This window comes from Cololabis saira, chromosome 8, assembly GCF_033807715.1.
Source record: "Cololabis saira isolate AMF1-May2022 chromosome 8, fColSai1.1, whole genome shotgun sequence".
Taxonomy (NCBI): domain Eukaryota; kingdom Metazoa; phylum Chordata; class Actinopteri; order Beloniformes; family Belonidae; genus Cololabis; species Cololabis saira.
In genome coordinates this window covers 1892323-1916745 of record NC_084594.1, presented here as the reverse complement: position 1 = coordinate 1916745, position 24423 = coordinate 1892323, and the positions used below count along the sequence as shown (strand labels likewise).

Here is a 24423-nt window from a genome sequence, read left to right as displayed (position 1 = left end):
CCGTGTTTTTCCAAGTCAGGTTTTTATAGTTTTTTGATTCTTGTTTTAAGCTCTGGTTCTTGTATCCTGTTCAGCAGCACTTTTTGTTTGTTTGAGTAAATGAATCAGTATTTTTGGGAAACTCCTGCGTCTTGGTCTCTCCTGCATTTGGGTCCTCATATTTCCTGACAAATAGTGGGAAATAGCCTATTGGCCTATACAGCCAGGTTTTCATGCTCTATTGGTCTAGCATGTTGTGTTTAACTGCCGTAATGCATTTGTAATGCAGATTACAAAGTAAAATTGACACTCAATTTAATCTGTCTGTTTGTCATGTTTTCTGCTTAAAAGTTTTTATAAGTCCGCTTTTTCTGGGACAATAGCTATTGGCTATTGGCAATAGTTATTGGTGGTGCTAGCTCGACACACCACCCCGCAGAAACCACATTTTAAAAATGACTGTTTTTATTGATTATTAATACGATGATATTAATGTTGATACAGCTGTTATTGATTATTAATAGATGCTAATGTCAACTAAATACTAGATCAGCAGGGTTAAGCTAAGCTAACTGGGTAACGACAAACTGCCCTTAAAGTGGTGAAATTAGTTCAACATGTGATCTTTTTTTAATAATATGTTTCTTCGTTAAAACGAGGACAAATATCGACCATCCTCGGACAATCACATGTGAGGTCAAACTCGGTTAAATGGTTGTTTTATTGTCCTTCAGCCGGTGTTTACGTAGCTGCGCTCCAGCCAAACCCAAACAGTGACCTATTTTAGAAATTTCAACAAACTCCGACTTAAAATATTATCTCGAAGTCAAAGAAACAAAACAAGCAAATTAAAAAAAACCTGAATCGAGGAAATCAGAGTTTCGGGGGACAAATCCAGACTTTTGAGTTGGTTGAATGAAGTCTGAGTGCAACGACGCACCAGACATCACCAATCCACCGCCAACACCGAGATAGAAAAACAGAGACTTTTGAGTTCATTTTTGAAACATAAAGTTAATTTGAGCACATTTTCTGAAGACAATTAGGCTGATAAATGCAGTGAAGTAAATATAGTTTTCTATCTACTTAATCTATCTATCTATCTATCTATCTATCTATCTATCTATCTATCTATCTATCTATCTATCTATCTATCTATCTATCTATCTATCTATCTATCTATCTATCTATCTATCTATCTATCTATCTATCTATCCATCCATCCATCCATCCATCCATCCATCCATCCATCCATCCATCCATCCATCCATCCATCCATCCATCCATCCATCCATCCATCCATCCATCCATCCATCCATCCATCAATCTCTCTAATCAAGCGCCGACACCGAGAGAAAAAAAGAGTTCATTTTTGGTACATAAAGTTAATTTGAGCACATTTTCTACAGAAAATTATGCTGATAAATGCAGTGAAGGAGATATAGTTTTTAGCAAAACCTCCACACAACCTAGATATTTGAATTGAGGCTAATGAGGAAAGACTTGCAGTTCACCTGCTGACCACTAGGGGCTGAATCCAAACCAAAGACAGAAAAGAACATCTGTGTCTCTCTCTTTTCTTCATTCTCTCTTTCTAAAACTTTAATAATGAAAATAAAGAATAAAACAAATAGAATAGGTTTCTAATCTCACGAAACTCCAAACTTTTAATTCTTTAAAAAATAAAGAAAAAGCAATCTCAAGGACCATCATTTATTCTTCTACAGAAACCCTTTGAAACTTTGGAACTGATGTCTGCCGTGGTTGGAGGTTTTTCCCTCCCGGGCCGCTGTGGACTTCCCTGTGAAGTGTGAGGTTTTATTTTGAATGACGACCATAAATTCACAACTAACAAAAGACCAATAACAGTAGGCCCAGTAGGATCTTTTAAATTACTTCATGTAATATACTGATATATGAAGGGGTGAGGAGATTCTATGTTTATCTTTCTGCATCACACACTCAGAAAGAGGAAGTGTCTTTTACAGTTGACTAACAGGTAAGTCGAGTTTTGTCCTAACACGCTTCCTTGTTCCACCTGCATTAACAACACCGTAGGTATTTTAACACAAGACACACAGACTGATAAGACTTCTCCCGGGAACACTGTGTTCTGAATGTTAAAACATACTTTTCTGGGAACCTGTACCACCGAGACCAGATGTCAGGAATCACCCGTCCAGGTAAGGCTCTACGTTTTTCTTACCCTTAGCTGATTAAAACATGGTGATGAGCATTAACTTAGTTAACTAATCAGATGAACACAGCTAAGACAGCCAGAGTAGAACTTTGTTGGCTCTTACTTCTAATCAAGAGAAAAGATATCACATTTAAATGAACAGTCAAGACATTGTTTTGGTCGGCGTGTACCACACTAAAGGTCATCTGGAGATAATAAAATGATGAGGCAGTGGGAGCTAGAAGTCGTCCATGAATTAAATGTAAATCTGACATCCCAGCCTGAACAGGACTATTCCTACTACTACTACAGTCATTTAGCAGACGCTTTTAGCCAAAGCAACTTACATCTGCATTCCTGAAGCGGACGCGCCCGTTCCTGAGGCGGACGCGCCCATATTGTTAGATAACAATATACTTATTAACTGTGCCTATGAACTAGCAAACATATCACTGGGCCAGACCCACATAGTCTGGTCACACTTCTTAATCTTTAATCATTATCTATAGGTAATTATTACCAATTTTGTTTCTAGTGTTACCAACAGTCATGATTTATTCCACTTTAGCTCATTCTCCCTATCCCCTTCCCTTACTGCCCTCTTACTCAGGGATCATAGGATTCTTGCTGAGGTGAGGAGGTTTCCCTCCACCCCCCTTCTCAGTACGGCTTCCATTCCGCTGACAGCTGTGGTCTGTTGTTGCAGCCTGGCTTGACAGAATCTAAGAAGAGTGTTGTTGGCTTGTTACAGCTGTGTCATGGTTTGCTGGGCTTGATCATGAGCAGCCTGTATCTGTCCCACCTTCCTTTGCAGTGTGATGGCTGTATGTCTGGCGTGGTCTAGTTGCTGAGTCAGTCTCTCATTCTCTTCTCTAATTTCTTTCAGATGTAGCCTGTACTTATGACTATAAGCAAGGCTTCTGATCTTCTGGACCTGCTTACGGGCCATAGGGGTCAGACCCAACAGCAGGGACGAATAAACTCTAGTAGTCATAGCACATATTTTGATGCAAAGATCGTTAAGGTGTATATCCTGCTCAAAAGGGTGGATCAGGAATCTTGAGATCTGATCCACATCACTTGGGCTGATGGTGAGGTAGGGTGGTCTGGCAGGCGGAGGTCTAGGCATCGGCTGGATCGCTGCTGATGCTGGGCCGCCGTGGATTTCCAGTAGTTGTCCTCGATCCTCTGGGTTCTCTGGACTCTCTGTGCTGGACCGGGGTCTAGGGGAGGCTGCGGACCACTGGACCGCAGGCGGGTCTTCCAGTAGTCCTGCTGGATTCCCCCTGGGTGATTTCGGGAGATGGCCATCTACCACTACAGTAGCCAACGTCTGACGTGACAATGTCTTGTTATGTTATTGATCACTTGGAACCCTTTCCAACATTTGAAGGATACGAAAGAAACGGAAATTAAAATAGAGCCAAGTAACCTCTACTGCTCAGTAGAAGCAAAAAAAATAGGAACAAACCAGAGCAGGATCAGCTGATCTGTGTCCAACACCATTGATGTGTGTTTCCTCTGCAGATGAAGGTGTGTGTGTGAGCTGATGTGGACGTGAATTCAGCAGAATGGACCAGTGTGAGGACGGAGAGGAGGGAGTCCCTCCCTCTAAAACCTCTCTGTGTGGGGAACATGAGAGTCGGAGCAAAGCTCAGAGGTGAGATGAGCATCTCTAACTGTCCCTGACTCTTCTGCATGTCAGAGCTCAAGACTCACCAAACATCATTATTACAGGAATCAACCTGGACCTGGACCTGGACCTGGACCTGGACCTGGACCTGGACCTGGACCTGGACCTGAACCCGGACCTGGACCTGGACCTGGACCCAGCTGTGTGTATTCAAAGAGCGACCATTCAAGGGGCTGGTTAATTGAATTTAAAAGAGATGAAAAGAAACGTTCTGCTCTAAAGAGGTGAGTGTATCTAAAAGCTGGCAATGATTTATATTTAATACTTTTTGAATAGACTAAATATTTGTATCTGTATAACTTATGTTTGTATCTGTATAACATTTTGAACTTTTGTCTTCTATCAGGGTTCATCAGAAAGGAAACTCTCTTGAACATGAACCCAGCTGTTTGTCCTTGAAGAGTGACAACTCAAATGATAGATTATTTAACTTTAAAGGAGATCTACATTCTTCTTCAGAGAGGTGAGATGTATTTAAATGCCTTAAATGTATTTAAATCAGTCCTCATGTTAGGAAATGTCCACATGTTTCTCCCTGAGTAGATCATGTAGTCCTGGACCCCTGTGGTCCTCCATCACCTGATGGTGATCTGAGCTTCCTCCTCATAGATCTTCATCTCCTGCCAGGAGCTTTTTCCTCTGGTTGACACATCTGGAAGTCTTACCTTCCAGAGGACTGATCCTGATGATGATCCAGAGTTCCTCAGCTGCTTCATGTCTCTCTCAGTTGTTCGTCTTCTTGCTGTCATAACTTTTCTTGGAGCAGAACTGGATCTTGTGAATATGTGACTGAGCAGAGCTCTCACTGAGTTCATGGGTACGTTCTTGGTTGATCAGTAGGACTAGTAAACCTTCACCACCACCAGTCCTCTGATGGACTATCCTCATCCAAACAGGACTTCATGGACCTTCAGCTGCTGTTTGTCTCTGTGAGGAAAGACATGATGTGAGCTAATTCTTCCTGGTTCCTCCACAGAGTGGACCAGCAGATCTCAGAGTCTCACAGTGGTCCGTCTATCCAGCAGCATCAGACACAGCTGGACTCCATCTTTCAGGTCTGTACATGAACAACAACTGCTTCTCCACCTGTTCTGTTGATGTTTGTCTCCATGCTGGTCTCTGGAGACCAGTGGACTGTCAGTCTGTCCAACATGGACCTGGTGTTTGTATCCATGCTGATCTCTGGAGACCAGTGGACTGTCAGTCTGTCCAACATGGATCTGATGTTTGTCTTGTTAGGTCTAAATCAACATTACATAAATTCATAACGAGGAAAGACACAGAGACTGACTTGGAATGGTTTTAACGCACTTTTGCAGAAGGGGGAGAGCAGAGGAGTGCAGGGCAACGAGGCCCTCATTGAGAACTCCTGAGCTTCCCCAAAGTACCCTCTTCCTGCATTATGCTTTTATTAAGAAACTTGACAGGAAATTACCATATAAAGACAGAACAGTGACAGTAGACAATGGGTGGAAGTGATAACGTGTGATTGATTCCTGACACACAGTAGACAGATGTCACCCGAACAGTCCAAACCCTGAGTAGATCAGGAAGTGGCTGCTGTGACTTCTGTTGACAGAGCATGTGACAGTTTCGTAAGGACAAAACAAGTTTAAAGGTTGATTAACCTCACAATTCCCTCCTGTTGTCCTTTTGAAACTTCAACTAAGATCCGTCCATTATGCTTAGAATAGCAGCCTCAAACATTTAAGAAATTGCAAGGGGAGATTATAACACTTAACGAGTAGTTATATGTCAAGGAAGAGGCGAAAACCCAGGTTATATCGGGCAAAATTCCTCTACGACCCTCCTTGTGAGCGGTTACTCATTCTGAAAAGGCCAAGACACGTTCAAGCTTAAAGCATTTCACAGTAAACAAAATGAAACAGTCTACACTCCAGTGTCATCATAAACATCCTTGTTGTTAGAGTTGTTGGCAGTAGACTTCAGAAGAGGTCAGCCAGGACCAAAAAGTGGTGCCTGCTGAGTGGCTGTCTTCTGACACGACTTTGGCCAACTGACGTAATCCGGCTATAGCTTTAGTACCTTTGGTTTACCTTCAGCACCAGTTTCATCAGGGATGGACGTACAGCCTAAATTACAACAACAATGTAAGTAAAGAGTTTTGAGGAACAATTCCTAACATGTCAGCATTACTCATTAGTGGAAACCGTTCTTCCATCTCTCGGACTCCTCTCCAGTCTGTTGTAGCCAGTCAGTTTGGGCTAGTCATCTTCTTCAGGCCCGTGGCTGTCAAGTAGGCGTCAGGTGAGTTCTTCAGCGGACAAGGGTTTTGATACCATCCGACTTCCGGACTACTCAAGGTCTGGAAAGTTCTACTAGCCCGCACTGTGACTGGTGAACCCACGTAGATCGTTCAGCCACCCTTACTGCTGTCGGGGTCGCAGTCTGGACCACGACGGGCCGTCCCAGCGTGGTGATGACCTTTCACCACTTGAATCAGGATCTGGCCACCTGGTTTCAGCAGCTCCTGCTTAGGAGAGAGAGGAGAAAGCGGCAGCTTACAAGAACTTTGAACATCTTTTCAGCAAACAGTTCACTCATCCACATCGAGAGTGGGTCTCTCTTCGGTTTAGCCTTAGCTGAGCTGAGCCTTAGCTTTAACAGTGCCATTAGTTCGTTCCACTAGGCCTGCACTTTGTATTGTCCACTTCTGGACAACTCAATGAAATCCATATGGATAACTTCAAATGGATAGGTCCCTTGGGGACACTGACCTCTCTTAGGTCTGATATTGCCTTGCGTGTTATGTCTGTAATAAGTTAGACAGCTCCTACAAAAATTTTTAAAGTAGGTATTTGAATACTTAATACTTTGTGTACTATACCCTGCCTCCCTCCTGTTTGAGACATGGGACTTCCCATGGCTCAATTTAGCCACCAGGGGGAACAGGTATTCTCGAAGGTACTGGTTTGTTAACTCAACTAGAATTTGAGTTGGATGTCAACAGAGGTGGGGGTCTCGTCACCGCTGCCAGTCCTGACTTCTCCCCAGATAAGTGGATCTCCCACATCTTGACCTTTGCATCCTGGCAAGTCGGCAGTCTGACTTAAAGTTATTCTATGCAACTTCCTAGAGCTAGCAAGATTTGAAAGTAGCGCTTCCTCTAATCCCCGCCCCCCCCCCCCGCCCCCACCCACGAGCGCTCTGTCCAAAGCCACGCCCCCACAAACACGAACGCGCATACGATTATTAAACATTTTGGACAGCACATTTACAGCAAAACTACCCCATGTCTCATTCACCTGTAAGCGAGGCCGGTTTTAGGGGGGGCAGGGGGGGGCTGTGCCCACCCAAACGTGCATCGTGCCCACCAGCGTCTCCATCCTGGAGAGCGCCGGAGCACGGCACAGCAGCGCTGCGGTGCGCTGCAGGCTCTAAAGCCACGGCTACGGCGTAGCCTACGGCGTACCCTACGGCGTACCCTACGGCGTACCCTACGGCGTAGCTGTGGCTACGTGTGTGTGTGCTCCCGCCGCGTCCCCGGCTGGCGCAGCGCTCCACCAGCCGCTGCGGTGCCGTGCACCGGCGCTCTCCGCTCTCGCCGTGATGGAGACGCCTACATCACCACAGACCCCATACAGCTTCCGAGCTGTATGGGGTCCCGGCAGCTCGGGACCCCATACAGCTTCGTGTCCCGGCGGGCTGCTGCTGCTGCAGGAGCTGCTGCAGCAGCAGCCCGGACCGACGCTCTGCTCCCGCTCTCACACATCGGGACCGAGCCGCTCTGGAAATAACTGCTGGGCTCCGTGGCCCCTCCGAGGGAGGGGGGTTACACTGGGACACTGTGAGCCCAGGAGGACCCGTGGGAAGTGGACACGGGCGGCTGGAAGCGAGTGCGCGCATGGGACACGGCGGGGGGGCGTGGTTTAAAATGAAGGCATCTGATTGGTTCTTTCCCTTCCTGGACCTGGACCAATCCGTATCATTCGGGCCGAATGGGCGGGGCTTAGAGGTGCCTCTTTCAAAATTCTTGCTAGCTCTAGGAAGTTGCATAGAATAACTTTAATTGTTCTCTACGGGTCGGTTATCTCTATGTCCTTCAGATCCCCCCTGGCGTCACCTTAGATTAACTAAGTGGCAAAACCTGTTAAATTCTGTCTTTTACCTTAGTCAAGGCCTACAGAACTTCCTATTTCAACCCCAGTGGGTTATGGTTTTATGAAAGTAACAACACACAAGTTAACAACATGACGGTCCAGTGACCAAACGGTTAAGCACATAACGGTCCTGGCCGTTCATGCTCGGATGCCTCACAGACAAAACTGTCTGTGCAGCAACTCTCCTGCAACGTAAAACACTAGTCCTCAGTGAACTTATGTATATAACCAATAACTTAGTGTTACAAACCCTACTCCACACTGATCACATCTGGTGTGGACTCAGAGTTCCCTTGTCTAAAATAATTGCACAGCGGGTTTGTTTCTTCTCCACACACTCCTTTCTGTGTAAAATGTCACTGACATGCATTTAACAGTAGGCTCATGAACACGCCCCTCCACTGTATATAAAACACAGCGGCGCCCATTTTATGGGACGAAACCCAACCTGAAGAAGCTGTCAATCTTCAGTACGTGACTTCACGACAGAAACAATAAAGAAAAATGATTGATATGTTTCCATAACACATACACATCTCATATTTGCAATGGCAAGAATTACATTTCCATACGATCCGGGTCAAATACAGTATTACAAAAGTGATCTGCAACCATTCGACCGGTGCATTAACCCCAATTTTACAATTCTACATCACCACGCCTCCATTCAGGGCTTAGAATGATAGAAAAGCTTCATTACTCCATTTCTGTGCCTCCTCAAGAGGGGAGCTTTTCACTTGAAACACTAGTCTCTGACGGTCTTGTGTTGCCCAGCAGACAAAAAGTCTCCCTCGTCAGACACATACCACACCTTCTAAAGAAGCCAGTTATTTGTATCATTTTAAAAAAAAACTTCCCCATAGAAAATTTCAACACTCACGGACATCTAGTCCCCAAATGAGAGGATCACCTCACTCTGGATCCACCAAGCCTCACCCATGCAGCTAGACAGGCAACAAGGAGAACTCTTACACACACACACTGCAGCTGTTTACACACACCCTGCTGTAGCCATTTACACTCACACACTACACCAGGACCTTTGGCCCTGCTGCAGCTTTTTGCAGCAGCCCCCTTTTCTCCACTTTCCAATCTTCCATCAAATCAAATCTCTTATGCTTTTGCTGGAAACTTGTCCCATTTTGAACGTTTAATCAGTTTTGCTTTTAGCCTTAAATTTAAAATTTAAGTTTATTTTAATCTTTTAAGTTCCCGTATATTATTTCGCACAATATTTTGTCACAATCTTTTTTATTTCCTAGTTTTAGGGATGTCTCCCGTCGACTAAGTGTCTTTGGAATTATTTTAAGCTCGCAATAAGTCTCAGTCTAACCACGCGTCTGCTATTTTAGCCAGTTATTTTTTACTTTAAGTTTCTTTCAGCCCATAAGTTTCCATTTTTGACAGTTTGGTTTTAGCGCTGATCAATTTAGTGAACAATTGAAACTTTGCTTCACAATTTTGGAAACCCCAACATTGTCAATGACAGTTCCAGTCATGAACATTAAACAAGAACATTAGACAAGACAGACATAGACGAAAAACCCATTCCAATAAAAACCTCCTCTTGTTGGGTTCCAGACCCGTTGGCGTTGGTGAAGTCCCTGACTTTTTCACAATGGGTCCCAGACCCGTGGACCAACGCTTACACATTTGATACTTTTAGTGGGTCCCAGACCGCAGGCTAACCCCAGGCTAGCATCTATTAAAGTAACACATTTAATACCCCAGGTATTTATCGAGAGGAGCATTTCTTACCCAGTCTCTGTGCCCTTCCTGGCTTGGGGAACCCGTCACCGGGCCTCGGATCGGCGCAGGACCATGGCCTCATTGCTGGAATCGGAACGGCTGCTTGATACTACGTCGTGCCGACGCCACAGATGTTGGGATCCCGGGTTTCGGCACCAGAAAATGTTAGGTCTAAATCAACATTACATAAATTCATAACGAGGAAAGACACAGAGACTGACTTGGAATGGTTTTAACGCACTTCTGCGGAAGGGGGAGAGCAGAGGAGTGCAGGGCAACGAGGCCCTCATTGAGAACTCCTGAGCTTCCCCAAAGTACCCTCCTCCTGCATTATGCTTTTATTAAGAAACTTGAAAGGAAATGACCATATAAGGACAGAACAGTGACAGTAGACAATGGGTGGAAGTGATAACGTGTGAATGATTCCTGACACACAGTAGACAGATGTCACCCGAACAGTCCAAACCCTGAGTAGATCAGGAAGTGGCTGCCTTGACTTCTGTTGACAGAGCATGTGACAGTTTCGTAAGGACAAAACAAGTTTAAAGGTTGATTAACCTCACAGTCTCCATGCTGGTCTCTGGACACCAGTGGTCTGTCAGTCTGTCCAACATGGACCTGATGTTTGTCTCCGTGGTTTTAGTCTGATTGTGTCCTTCATGTGGTCTTCTGTTCCAGCTGCTGGAGGACAACATTGTCCTGTTTGTGAAGAACGAGCTGAAGAAGATCCAGAAGGGTTTGAGTCCAGATTACCCAGAATCCCAAGAGCATGTGATGCAGGGTGAGGATGAAGAGCAGAGGAGGAGGTGCAGTGACGCATTTTTGAAGATCACAGTAAACTTCCTGAGGAGAATGAAGCAGGAGGAGCTGGCTAAGCGTCTCCAGAGAAGTAAGATGATTTCTATGAACATTTAAGCTGCTGGATAAATGACCCAGAATGCCTCAGGAGATGAACAACATTCACAGATCACCCACAACATTCGCCCCCACATGGTACAATCCCCCTAGAGTAGCACGCACCCTGTATAGGACAGCATGAATATGTTTAACTGACCAACACCACAAGATAACTGGAAGATTGTAGTCCTGGTGTTCCTCTTCCAGGAATCCTGCTGAACTCCAGATTGTCTTGATGGTTCTACAGATTATTGGATCAGATCATCTTCTGGTATTTTCAAATCCTAAACCTGGAAAATCCACTTCACAGACACCATAACAATAACAAGAACACAACAAGCCACAAACCCACAACCTATCAGGGCTGTACTGCTAACATCCTGGTACTAGAAACTCCAGGACCCCCAGATGTTTTTGTCACTTCCACGTCCTGAATGTTCAGAGGTGTTTTGGTGGTAAAAGTGATTCTTCTCAATACTGTACATCTCATCGTAACGTTAGAGTCGATCGGTGTTGGTTCACATCCTGATTCTTTAGGAGAATGAAGTTGAACTTTATAAAACACTAATTGGTTTCTTTTTTCCACTTTTATTAAGGTTCTTTTGCTGCAGTTTGTAAAAAGCGGTTGAAGTCTAAGCTGAAGAAGAAGTCCCAGTGTGTGTTTGAGGGGATTATTAAAGCAGGAAACCCAACCCTTCTGAAGCAGATCTACACAGAGCTCTACATCACAGAGGGAGGGACTGGAGTGGTCAACGATGAACATGAAGTCAGACAGATTGAAGCAGCTTCCAGGAAACCAGACAGAGCAGAAAACACCATCAGACAGGAAGACATCTTTAAACTCCCACCTGGAAGAGATGAACCAATCAGAACAGTGATGACGAAGGGAGTGGCCGGCATCGGGAAAACAGTCCTAACACAGAAGTTCACTCTGGACTGGGCTGAAGGCAGGACCAACCAGGACATCCAGTTCCTGCTTCCATTCACCTTCAGAGAGCTGAATGTGCTGAAAGAGAGAAAGTTCAGCTTGGTGCAACTTGTTCATCACTTCTTCACTGAAACCAGAGAAATGTGCAGCTTTGAAGAATTCCAGGTCGTGTTCATCTTTGACGGTCTGGATGAGAGTCGACTTCCTCTGGACTTCCACAACAATGAGGTCCTGACTGATGTTACAGAGTCCACCTCAGTGGATGTGCTGCTGACAAACCTCATCAGGGGGAACCTGCTTCCTTCTGCTCGTCTCTGGATCACCACACGACCCGCAGCAGCCAATCAGATCCCTCCTGAGTGTGTTTCCATGGTGACGGAGGTCAGAGGGTTCACTGACCCACAGAAGGAGGAATATTTCAGGAAGAGGTTCAGAGAAGAGAAGTCCACCAAAATCCTCTCCCACATCAAGACATCACAGAGTCTCCACATCATGTGCCACATCCCAGTCTTCTGCTGGATCACTGCTACGGTCCTGGAGAATGTCCTGGAGAACGTCCTGGAGACCAGAGAGGGAGGGGAGCTGCCCAAGACCCTGACTGAGATGTACATCCACTTCCTGGTGGTCCAGGCCAAACTGAAGAAGGTCAAGTATGATGGAGGAGCTGAGACGGATCCACACTGGAGTCCAGAGAGCAGGAAGATGATCAAATCTCTGGGAAAACTGGCTTTTGAGCAGCTGCAGAAAGGAAACCTGATATTCTATGAACCAGACCTGAGAGAGTGTGGCATCGATGTCAGAGAGGCTTCAGTGTACTCAGGAGTGTTCACCCAGATCTTTAGAGAGGAGAGCAGCCTGTACCAGGACCAGGTCTTCTGCTTCATCCATCTGAGTGTCCAGGAGTTTCTGGCTGCTCTTCATGTCCATCAAACCTTCATCAAGTCTGGAGTCAACCTGCTGGAGGAACAAAGAAACACCTCCAAGTGGTTTAAAAAAAGGGCAGAGACTGACCTCTATCAGACAGCTATGGACAAGGCCTTACAGAGTCCAAACGGACACCTGGACTTGTTCGTCCGCTTCCTCCTGGGTCTCAAACTGGAGACCAATCAGAACCTCCTGCAAGGTCTGCTGGAACCAAAACAAAGAAGATCACAGAACAATCAGGAAACAGTTGAATTCATCAAGAAGAAGATCAGCAAGGACCTGTCTGCAGAGAGAAGCATCAACCTGTTCCACTGTCTGAATGAACTGAACGATCGGTCTCTGGTGGAGGAGGTCCAAGAGTCCCTGAGGTCTGGACGTCTCTTCACAGATGAACTGTCTCCTGCTCAGTGGTCGGTTCTGGGCTTCATCCTACTGTCATCAGAAGATCTGGAGGTGTTTGACCTGAAGAAGTTCTCAGCTTCAGAGGAGGTTCTACGGAGGCTGCTGCCGGTGGTCCAAGCCTCCAAGAAAGTTGTGTAAGGACGAACACGGACACATCTGTTTCAATTACAATCACATGTTGTGTTCTTGGAGGAAACCAGTTAAACACACTGTTCCACTAAGACCAGTTCTGATCAATGATTAATCTCAGGAAACTTTACATGCAGAGAAGGGAAATGCAGCGATCACTATGATCAATACTTATTGATTATTAGTTGAAATAATCAGTATTCATTGGTATTATATAGTTTACCTCTTTGTTAAATGACATCATCAACTTTTAAATAACATCATGGTTTCTCTTTAATCTCCTGCAGGTTGAGTGACTGTCACCTCTCAGGGAACATCTGTCCACTTCTGTCCTCAGTTCTCAGCTCTCAGTCCTCCAGTCTGACAGAACTGGACCTGAGTAGCAACCACCTGCAGGATTCTGGACTGGAGCAGCTGTGTCCTGGACTGGAGAGTCCACACTGTCCCCTGGAGTCTCTCAGGTCAGAATCCACCAAGTGTTCAACTGTTAACCATTAGAATTGTTTGCTTGGTTGTTTTATTAGATCCCCATTAACTGCTGACCTTTCACAGCAGTTTCTCTGGGGTCTCATCAGAATCATCAGCTTAATTACAACATTATCATTAATTAAAATACATGAACAAAATGCTCACAACTCAGAAACAACAGACACTAGGACACCTGCTCAAAGTACAAAAAATAACATTACAATAAGCACAATGGCATTTACCTTTTCTCATCACACTCTCAAACAAAATATTAAGAAAACTCAAATGTATAGCTCAATTTAAAAAGAATAATAAATATTTTCAATTTATTAAAATATTTATTACTGTGGTGGAGGGGTTTGTGTGCCCGAGTGATCCTAGGAGCTATGTTGTCAGGGGCATTACGCCCCTGGTAGGGTCTCCCATGGCAAACAGGTCCTGGGTGACGGGCCAGACTAAGAGCGGTTCACAAAGCTTGTCATGAAGAGTAAACATCGGAGGACTGTTACGTCGCCCGGATCGGCGTCACCGGGGCCCCGCCCTGGAGCCAGGCCTGGGGTTGGGGCTCGTAGGCGAGCGCCTGGTGGCCGGGTCTTTGCCCGTGGGACCCGGCCGGGCTCAGCCTGAAATGGCGACGTGGGCCCGCCTTCCCGTAGGCCCACCACCCGCAGGAAGGACCATGGCAGGCCGGTGCATTGTGGGCTGGGTAGCAGTCGTGGTGGGGCCTCGACGACCCAATCCCTGGACCAAAACCCTCACAGTGGGGACATGGAATGTCACCTCGCTTGGGGGGAAGGAGCCGGAGCTTGTGCGTGAGGTTGAGAGATACCGGCTAGAGATAGTCGGGCTCACCTCCACACATGGCTTGGGCTCTGGAACCCAGCTCCTTGAAAAGGGCTTGACCCTCCACTACTCTGGAGTTGCCCAGGGTGAGAGGCGGCGGGCGGGTGTGGGCTTGGTTATAGCCCCCCAGCTCAGCCGCCATGTGTTGGAGTTCACCCCGGTGAACGAAAGGGTCGCTTCCCTGCGCCTTCGGGTCGGGGAAAGGTCTCTCACTGTTGTTTGTGCCTACGGGCCGAACAGCAGTGCGGAGTACCGGGCCTTCTTGGAGTCCCTGGGAGGGGTACTTGATACTGCTCCAACTGGGGACTCCATTGTTCTACTGGGGGACTTCAACGCTCACGTGGGCAATGACAGTGATACCTGGAGAGGCTTGATTGTTTATTGTTTATTGTTTATTAAGATCCCCATTAGCTGTCACCCATGGTAACAGCTAGTCTTCCTGGGGTCTACACATAAAATACATATAAATGTAACATATATAAAATTTGTACATTACTACGTGAATAAAACTGAATGAGCTTGGACTATACTAAGCACTCCAAAATCCCGACCCACCCATCCACCTCCCACCACACAACCCCATCCTACTCCGTACATGCACAAAACAATGAAAATAATGTACATGCACAAAACATTGAAAATAAAATCAAAATAAGACAATGTCAGGTGTTACAAGAACACTGTTCTAAAAATCATCACTAGGTACAATTAGAGATAACACACAATCAAAGCTTGGTTTAGACTATTAGAACATGTTTAGAAGTCAAGACAGATTGAAATTAAACATGGTATCCATGAGATCAAAACAAAACGAGAATTCTACATGTTATGAAATCAAAAACCCTAGTAAAAACCTAACTGACTGCTAATTGTTTACTTTAATGGTATTCAGCCAACATACTTTTTTTAAGATGTTTTTTAAAAACCATTACAGAAGTACTGTGTCTTAAGCAATCCGGCAACTTATTCCATAAAGAAATAGAACGATACAGAACAGTTTTTTGCATAGAGCATGATCTTGCAGCTGGTAGTACAAAAATACCCATGGTTACCTGCCTTGTGTAATGATCATGAACTTCATCAGCGTGGCACATCTTAGAATATAAACATCGGGGCTTAGATGTAATACACATTTTACGAAAGAAAATGAGCTGATTGGATGACAGCCTGTCTTCTACTTTCAACCAGTTGAGCTTGTTGTGCATTTTATTAACATTGGTTCTGAACGGACAGCCAAGGACCATACGTGCAGATCTGTTTTGCACAAGCTGAAGTTTATGAATATCTTTTTTAGCAGCGCATGACCAGACCATAGAGCAATAGTCCAGGTGAGATAGTACCAAAGAGTTAGTAATCTGCCTCATAGAATGAACATTCAAAAAGTGGGAACAGCGCTTGATCACAGACACGGCTCTGCCCATTTTAACCACTAAGTTATCAATATGTGTGGTCCAAGCCAGTTTTTGATCTAGTGTTAGGCCCAAAAGTTTTACGTTGTTGACTTGTTCTAGTGCAATACCTCTCAATGAGAGAGATAATTGTAACTTTTTGCTCAAAGAGTGACTAGAACCAAAGACTATGCATTTAGTTTTAAGTACATTTAAAACTAACTTGTTTTTATCTACCCATTCAGACACCAAATCAAGATTACACTGCAAAGCACTGTTAAGTTCAGCAATATTCTCATTGGCTGTGTATAGAGTGGAGTCATCAGCATATATGGTCATGGCTGCCCTGTCCAGAACCAAAGGCATGTCATTGATAAAAACAGAAAATAAGAGAGGACCTAGGCAGCTCCCTTGTGGCAACCCACATTGTAAATTTAGAGCAGTAGAAAAACTACCATTAAAATAGACACTCTGCTTTCTTTGAGACAAATAACTTTTCAGCCAGCTAACCGCATTTGATTGGGAGGAACGGCCTCCCCGATCTGAACCCGAGTGGTGTTTTGTTATTGGACTTCTGTGCTAGTCACAGTTTATCCATAACGAACACCATGTTCAAGCATAAGGGTGTCCATCAGTGCACGTGGCACCAGGACACCCTAGGCCGGAGGTCAATGATCGACTTTGTTGTCATTTCATCTGGCCTTCGGCCGCATGTCTTGGACACTCGGGTGAAGAGAGGGGCTGAGCTGTCAACTGATCACCACCTGGTGGTGAGTTGGATGCGCTGGCGGAGGAGGAGGTTGGACAGACCGGGCAGACCCAAACGGATTGTGAGGGTCTGTTGGGAACGTCTGGCCGAGCCCTCTGTCAGGGACATCTTCAACTCCCACCTCCTCCCTGAGAGCTTCTCTCAGATCCCGGGGGAGGCGGGGGACATAGAGTCTGAGTGGACCATGTTCTCTGCCTCCATTGTCGACGCGGCGGCTCGGAGTTGTGGTCGCAAGGTCTCCGGTGCCTGTCTTGGCGGCAATCCTAGAACCCGGTGGTGGACACCGGAAGTACAGGATGCCGTCAGACTGAAGAAGGAGTCCTACCGGGCTATGTTGGCCTGTGGGACTCCTGACGCAGTAGATGGGTACCGGCAGGCCAAGCGAGCCGCAGCTCGGGCGGTCCTGGAGGCAAAAACTCGGGTCTGGGAGGAGTTCGGGGAGGCCATGGGGGAAGACTTTCGGTCGGCCTCGAAGAAATTCTGGAGGACCGTTCGGCGCCTCAGAAGGGGGAAGCAGTACTCTGCCGGCACCATTTATGGTGCTGGTGGGGAGCTGTTGACCTCGACTGGGGACATCGTCGGACGGTGGAAGGAATACTTCGAGGATCTCCTCAACCCGACTGACATGCCTTTCACTGAGGAAGCAGAGAGTGGGGACTCTGGGGCGTGCTCATCCATCACCCAAGCCGAGGTCACTGAGGTGGTTCTTAAGCTCCTCAGTGGCACCGGGGGTGGATGAGATTCGCCCCGAGTACCTCAAGTCTCTGGATGTCGTAGGGCTGTCTTGGTTGACACGCCTCTGCGACATCGCATGGAGGAAGGGGACAGTACCGCTGGAGTGGCAAACCGGGGTGGTGGTCCCTCTGTTTAAAAAGGGGGACCGGAGAGTGTGTTCCAACTACAGGGGGATCACACTTCTCAGCCTCCCCGGGAAAGTCTACGCCAGGGTACTGGAGAGGAGATTACGGCCGATAGTTGAACCTCGGATTCAGGAGGAACAATGCGGTTTTCGTCCCAGTCGTGGAACACTTGGCCAGCTCTATACCCTCCGCAGGGTGCTCGAGGGTTCATGGGAATTTGCCCAACCAGTCTACATGTGTTTTGTGGATCTGGAGAAGACATTTGACCGTGTCCCTCGTGCCATTCTGTGGGGGGTGCTGAGTGAGTATGGAGTCCGGGGCCCTCTATTAAGGGCTGTCCGGTCTCTGTATGATTGGAGCAGGAGTCTGGTTCGCATTGCCGGCAGTAAGTCAGACTTGTTCCCGGTGCATGTTGGACTCCGGCAGGGCTGCCCTTTGTCACCGGTCCTGTTCATAATTTTTATGGACAGGATTTCTAGGCGCAGCCAGGGGCCGGAGGGGATCCGGTTTGGGAACCTCAGGATTTCATCTCTGCTTTTTGCAAATGATGTTGTCCTGTTGGCTTCATTGGACCGGGACCTTCAGCATGTGCTGGGGCGGTTTGCGGCCGAGTGCGACGCGGCAGGGATGAGAATCAGCACCTCCAAAACCAAGGCCATGGTTCTCCATCGGAAAAGGGTGGCGTGCCTTCTCCGGGTGGGTGGAGAAGTCCTGCCTCAGGTGGAGGAGTTCAAGTATCTCGGGATCTTGTTCACGAGTGAGGGAACGATGGAGCGGGAGATTGACAGACGGATCGGTGCAGCGTCCGCAGTTATGCGGTCGATGTACTGAACCGTCGTGGTGAAGAGGGAGCTGAGTCGAAAGGCGAAGCTCTCGATTTACCGGTCAATCTACGCACGTACCCTCACCTATGGTCACGAACTTTGGGTAGTGACCGAAAGGACAAAATCGCGGATACAAGCGGCCGAGATGAGTTTCCTCCGCAGGGTGGCTGGACGATCCCTTAGAGATAGGGTGAGGAGTTCGGTCACCCGGGAGGAGCTCGGAGTCGAGCCGCTGCTCCTTCACATTGAGAGGAGTCAGCTGAGGTGGCTTGGGCATCTGTACCGGATGCCTCCTGGACGGCTCCCTAGGGAGGTGTTCCAGGCATGTCCCACCGGGAGGAGACCCTGGGGAAGACCCAGGACACGCTGGAGAGACTATGTCTCTCGGCTGGCCTGGGAACGCCTCGGACTCCCCTCGGAGGAGGTGGAGGAAGTGTCTGGGGTGAAGGAAGTCTGGGCATCCCTGCTGAGGCTGCTGACCCCGCGACCCGGGAACGGATAAAGCGGCGGACGATGGATGGATGGATGGATGGACAACTTTCTGGACAGTGTGAGATAGAACAAATAATCATGTGCTGTTCACATTTTAACACCCCCCACACCCTTTCAGCAAAACTACACAAACAAACACAAAAGAAATAGAGGAAAATGAAACAGTGTCAACACGATAAACAAATTAATAGATCAATTCCTAACAGTCCATTTTATTCTCCAGAGTAAACAAAAATAACTTGAGCTTCTTCTTAAAGCATATCATATTATCTAAAGTCCAAAGGTCTGGTAATTCACTCCACACCACCATCGCTCTGTGATTCATTGCCTCTGTTTTAAGTTACTTCACCATGGAGGCAACAGAAAATGTCCGAAAAAAATGATAAACTTCTTGGTGTTTTGTCTGGTGTAGGGATGCTGAAACTCTCTATAGCCTTATGTCAAGTTGAAAACCTTTTTTATTGACTTATGTCTGTCTGTCTTTAAAGGTATAGTCAGTAATGTTGGAGAGCTAGCAAGATTTGAAAGTGGCACCTACTCTAAGCCCCACCCCCTCCTCCCCCTCCCGTCAGCGCTCCATCCAAAGCCACGCCCCCACAAACTTTGGGGAACGCGCATTTGCAGGAGTCCAGTTTTCCAGGACATTTTGGACACCACATTTTCAACAAAACTACCCCATGTCTCATTCACCTGTAAGCGAGGCCGGTTTTAGGGGGGGGGGGGGGGGGGGCAGGGGTGGGCTGTGCCCACCCAAATGTGCGTCCTGCCCACCCAATCAAAGTTATGGGGATCCTTTATTTTTTTATCATTTTGTTTTTTTATAAATATAAAAAAATATCACAGAATATCTGTACCGTTTCTGATTGGGTGGGCACTGCGCATCATTTTTAGACACAACAATGAACGCATACCGCAAAAGTTGTGTCTCGGCGGAGGGACCCGACGTCCCAGCAAAATGAGCACAACAGAGAAGTTCAGAACAGCAGACAGAGCACACACTGAAGGCTGATTTATGGTTCCGCGTTACACCAATGCAGAATGGTGCGCGTCACCATGTACCCTACGCCGTAGGCTACGGCGTACACTACGGCGTACCCTAAGGCGTTGCCGTGGCTCCAGAGCCTGCATGGCACCGCCACCCGCACCGGCGCTTGCCGCCCTCGCCGGGATGGAGACGCCTCCATCCCCACAGACCACCATACTAGGGAGGTGGTATTTTTGGCTGCGTTTTCTCGTTTTCTGCGCCATTCTTCAGCAAACGTGACTCGAGTGTGTGAAGTTTTCCGGCAAGATTTTCGACGTGACGAGTGCGCGCATGGGACAGACAGGGGCGTGGGCGGGACTTAAGATGAAGGCATCTGATTAGTTCTTTCCCCCCTGCCAATCCTCTGGTCCTCTGACCAATCCGTGCCATTCGGTGTGCAAAAAACAGATTGGTCAGAGTTTTTACAGGATTAAAGCTGTCAGAGAGGTCGGATTGTTTTCTTTCCTTTTTCTGAACACATTATTCACTGGCTACTCTCAGGATGGAATTTCAACCAGTGTAACAATAAATGTTTTTGAATACAATTACAGACTATACCTTTAATTACTGCATTTAAGTTCTTAAATGTTCAAGTCATTTTTTTTAATGTTTTTATCTTAAGCCCTTTGAGTTGTCTTGTACATGAAATGTAATACACAAACTTTCCTAAATAACCTCATGATCTCTCTTTAATCTCCTCTGCAGGTTGAGTGACTGTAACCTCTCAGAGGACATCTGTCCACTTCTGTCCTCAGTTCTCAGCTCTCAGTCCTCCAGTCTGACAGAACTGGACCTGAGTAACAACGACCTGCAGGATTCAGGACTGAAGAAGCTGTGTCCTGGACTGGAGAGTCCACACTGTCACCTGGAGTCTCTCAGGTCAGAATCCACCAAGTGTTCAACTGTTGACCGTTACAACTGTGGTTGATATTGAAAGATTGTTGATGCGCTTCGGCTGATCCTCTGACTTTTCCTTCAGCGCCATCATCAGGTGAACACGAGCACAGAGTCAGTTTTAGTCTCAGAGCAGTTCTCTCAGAGTCTCTGCATGTGTGTTGTGTTGTGTGTCTGCAGGCTTTCAGGCTGTCTGATCTCAAGGAAAGGCTGTGCTTCTCTGGTCTCAGCTCTGAGGTCCAAACCTTCCCACCTGAGAGAGCTGGACCTGAGCTACAACCATCCAGGAAAGTCAGCAGGGAAGCTTCTGTCTGGACTGGAGGATCCCCGCTGGAGGCTGGACACTCTCAGGTAGGAAGACAGAAGGACATCAGTTTGCTGGACTCTTCATGGTGTTGTTGTGGACATCATCTTTGTGTTTCTCTGGCTTTGAGCAGAGATCTTTGAGCAGATGGAGCTGCTGCAGCTCATCTCGTGCTGCAGCAGAGCTGATAGATTCACAACTCTGAGCCGTTCTTGACCCAGTAAACATCCCACAACCACAGCAGTGTGGTTTTCAGGCCCATCACAGCACAATAACAGCTGCACCTTCATTCAACTTCAGAGATTCTGCATTCAAGTGCATCTGTCCAAGTGTTGGACTGTTCCTTCATCAGTGTGTGAGAGCCATCTAATGTCCATGTTTGCTGAGAGAGACTGAGATCGTCTGACCCCCCTCCTCCTTTCAGGGTGGAGCCTTCTGGACAACGATTTCTGACACCAGGTCTGAGGAAGTGTAAGTGTATTTTTATTTCATTCACACGTTCAAGAATCTTCTTACTGACACATCACTCATTCATGAGTCCATCAATGATCAATGACAGATCAATATAATAACTGCAGCTGGGTTGTTTGTTCTCTCCATCAGATTCCTGTCAACTCACCGTCGACACAAACACAGTCCACAAACGCATCAAACTGTCTGACAACAACAGGAAGATGATGTGTGTGGAGGAGGATCAGTCATATCCTGGTCATTCAGACAGGTTTAATTACTATCCTCAGCTGCTGTGTAGAGAAGTTCTGACGGGTCGCTGTTACTGGGAGGTCCAGTGGAGCGGAGGAGTTTCTGTATCAGTGAGTTACAGAAGAATCAGCAGGAAAGAAATGAATAGTAACAGTAGGTTTGGAGGGAACAAACATTCCTGGAGTCTGAACTGTTCTGATGATGGTCTGTACTCTGTCTATCACAATAACAGTGTAACATCTCCCTCCTCCTCTTCCTCAGTCTTTGACAGACTAGCAGTGTATGTGGACGTTCCTGCTGGAACTCTGTCCTTCTACAGCGTCTCCTCTGACAGACTGATCCACCTCCACACCTTCAACACCACATTCACTGAACCTCTCTCTCCTGGGTTCAGGTTCAGGTCCGATCCTGGTTCTTCAGTGTCTCTGTGTTGAGTTCAGTCTCAAGAGTCTCCTCCTGTCAGAGAAACTGTCTCTGTTGGACAGATACTTGAGTCTGTAAATGTCTTTCTCTGTTTCCATCAGAACACCTGAATCACATGTTGGTGAAACTGTTCTGAATGACACACACACACACACACACACACACACACACACACACACACACACACACACACACACACATGATCATATACATACACACACACACACAAACACACACACACACACACACACACACACATAGACATACACACTGGCTTGTTCACCTGCATGCTGGCTCTCTAGTTTTTGGGGTTAGGTAGCGGCAGAGACGTTCTATAAACCGAGACAGCCCACTAAGGTTCGAGTTCCTGTACCTGTGTCACGTGACTGCCACGCCCCTTTAGGAGACCGGAAGTAGGTCCTGAGTCTATTGAGTCCTATGGGAAAAGTGAACGTGAGCACAGATTATTACCAATTCCTTCGCCCCATAGTAACCTAAGTAAATATGGGACCCATTTTCCAAAAGCCACAAACCTCCTTAACATTCTGACACCAAAATGGCAATTTTCAGACCGACAGATTAGGAGAAAATGAACTTTGTTTGAGACCTGTCTCTGTCTGAGCAACACACTCTCGCGAGATTTGGCTCTCATCGTTTTCCCATCGATAAAATTAAGTTTAAAACTAAAATAAAACTTGCTTCTTTGCTAAATAATACTGTTATTTTTATTATTTAAGTACTTTTGGAAGAAAGTTGTACTGTATCTAGTGTTGTATGTTCCAAAACGATGTGGGGAGACGGGCGGCCACGCCCACTTAGGAGACTGGCAGTGTATACCATTCCATACCATTGGCAGTAACGGCAATGTGCTATCTTGTGTATAGAGGATCTTTGGTAGCGGTAGCGGTAGCTTAGCTCAGACTGCGATCAGATCTCAAGATTTAGGTCGATTGCTGTTGTTGTTTTGGTTGGCTCCGTGCCGGTTTCGTGTTCTGTTTGTGGTTTTTTGTTGCAGATTTCCAGTGTGTGTGTTTCCGTGTGTTCCTGCTTCCTGGATTGGCAGTGGATGTTGTCACCCCCCCCCCCCCCAAAAAAAAGAAAAAAAAAATCACTGGGTTTGTATGTGTATATTTATGTATGTGTACGCATATGTATGCGTATATATATGTATATATATTAAATATAGTAATAATGCACATATATATGCTTTTGGTTTCTACCGTCATGGTATCAATCATTAATATGTGTGCAGACAAGAGAAAAAAAAAAAGGTTTCTGTCATGGCAAAGTTTTTTTTTGTATGCAAGTTTATTGTATGAATAAAATCATCGATCCATTATCTAGAACTGCTTCTTCATGTTTAGGGTCCCGGGGGTCGGCCTTGTTGATTTTACACTGTACTATAATGATTTTTAAGTATATTTGTCGGTAGAAGGAGAAATCAACAACAATTTATGTCCTTATATGGTTCTTAGATTGTAGAAGAAGAACTGGACAAACCCTCCATGATGTAACTCGTAGGTTTTCTGAAGAGGGGTTTTAAAGCCTTGTCTTCCTTGTTATGCGCCGCTCCATGTTGTAAACGGGAGGAACAAACTGGTCTGGAAGCTGCAACTAAATCGGGATCACTGACCTTTGTGATCCGATAGCTACTTCAAGGATCCTGAACAAGAAAGGCTACTTGCTGGATTGAACTTTTTGATTAATGTTCTCCTTTGATGACAATATTTGATATACACTCATTAAAAGCGCTGCCTCAACATTTCCTCACAATAATTATCAAATTGATTTATCATGCTAGGAAACATATTTCAGCATGAAATATTTTTTATTTGTTAATTTAATTTGTTCCCATTTTCAAATGATCACTTCTGTAACATTTTAGTAGCAAATCATGAACATCATCAAATCAAATCCCATTTATATGAAATTCAACCACCATAACACTTTTAGCAAGTCATGAAGACCCACATCTGTAGAAATGATCAGGTATAAAAAGAATCAGAACTTACTAATAATCAAATATGTAGCACTGGGCTGAAGGTTTGCATGACAGAGTGGTTGATTTAAGAACATCCAGCCACCAGGGGGGGCTGCTGCAATCGATCCCGCTGAGTGCTGCTTATCGTGGTAGAAGAAGAGAGACAATCATGAGAAGCTGGATGATGTGGATGAAGCTGTTATATTACTGTGTGTCATGAATCTGATGTTTTTGGTTCTGTGTGCGTCCAGAGAAACATAAGTTATATTGTTGTTTATTGGAAGCACTTCTTTGTTGTTATATTTTATAAGTTTGCTGGTGAGTATTTCCAGCAGTGTTATTTACTTCACTAATCATTCAAATTCAATTTATATTATGTTATCTGAATGTCACTGACTGTTTTCTTTGTTGCCAGTTCAATGTGATAGTATCTCATGTGTATGATGTTCA

The 24423-nt window shown here is 46.0% G+C and overlaps 1 protein-coding gene across 2 annotated transcripts; it reads left to right on the top strand.

Moving 5' to 3' along the window:
- Positions 1–1962: 1962 nt before the first annotated feature.
- LOC133448235 (NACHT, LRR and PYD domains-containing protein 14-like) lies at positions 1963–23100 on the top strand. 2 transcript variants are annotated; one of them, XM_061726577.1, is made up of 13 exons: positions 1963–2162; positions 3686–3818; positions 3896–4075; positions 4198–4314; positions 4828–4906; positions 10400–10610; positions 11215–13006; positions 13289–13462; positions 20375–20548; positions 20744–20914; positions 21292–21338; positions 21471–21679; positions 21831–21969. In XM_061726577.1, exons 2-13 carry the CDS (start codon positions 3730–3732, stop codon positions 21843–21845), a joined length of 3258 nt encoding a protein of 1085 aa, XP_061582561.1. In that variant the 5' UTR covers positions 1963–2162; positions 3686–3729; the 3' UTR covers positions 21846–21969. The 2 variants fall into 2 exon arrangements, with proteins under 2 accessions (XP_061582561.1, XP_061582559.1); XM_061726575.1 differs by having other exon boundaries at positions 21471–23100.
- The last annotated feature ends 1323 nt before the right edge of the window (positions 23101–24423 follow it).

What these genes read in the sequence shown, in the direction of transcription:
- LOC133448235 (XM_061726575.1), top strand. Translation starts at nt 3,730, where the DNA reads ATGGACCAGTGTGAGGACGGAGAGGAGGGAGTCCCTCCCTCTAAAACC. An exon ending in TGTCCCCTGGAGTCTCTCAG is followed by an intron (nt 13,463 to 20,374) that starts GTCAGAATCCAC and finishes TCTCCTCTGCAG; the next exon opens with GTTGAGTGACTGTAACCTCT. An exon ending in TGTCACCTGGAGTCTCTCAG is followed by an intron (nt 20,549 to 20,743) that starts GTCAGAATCCAC and finishes GTGTGTCTGCAG; the next exon opens with GCTTTCAGGCTGTCTGATCT.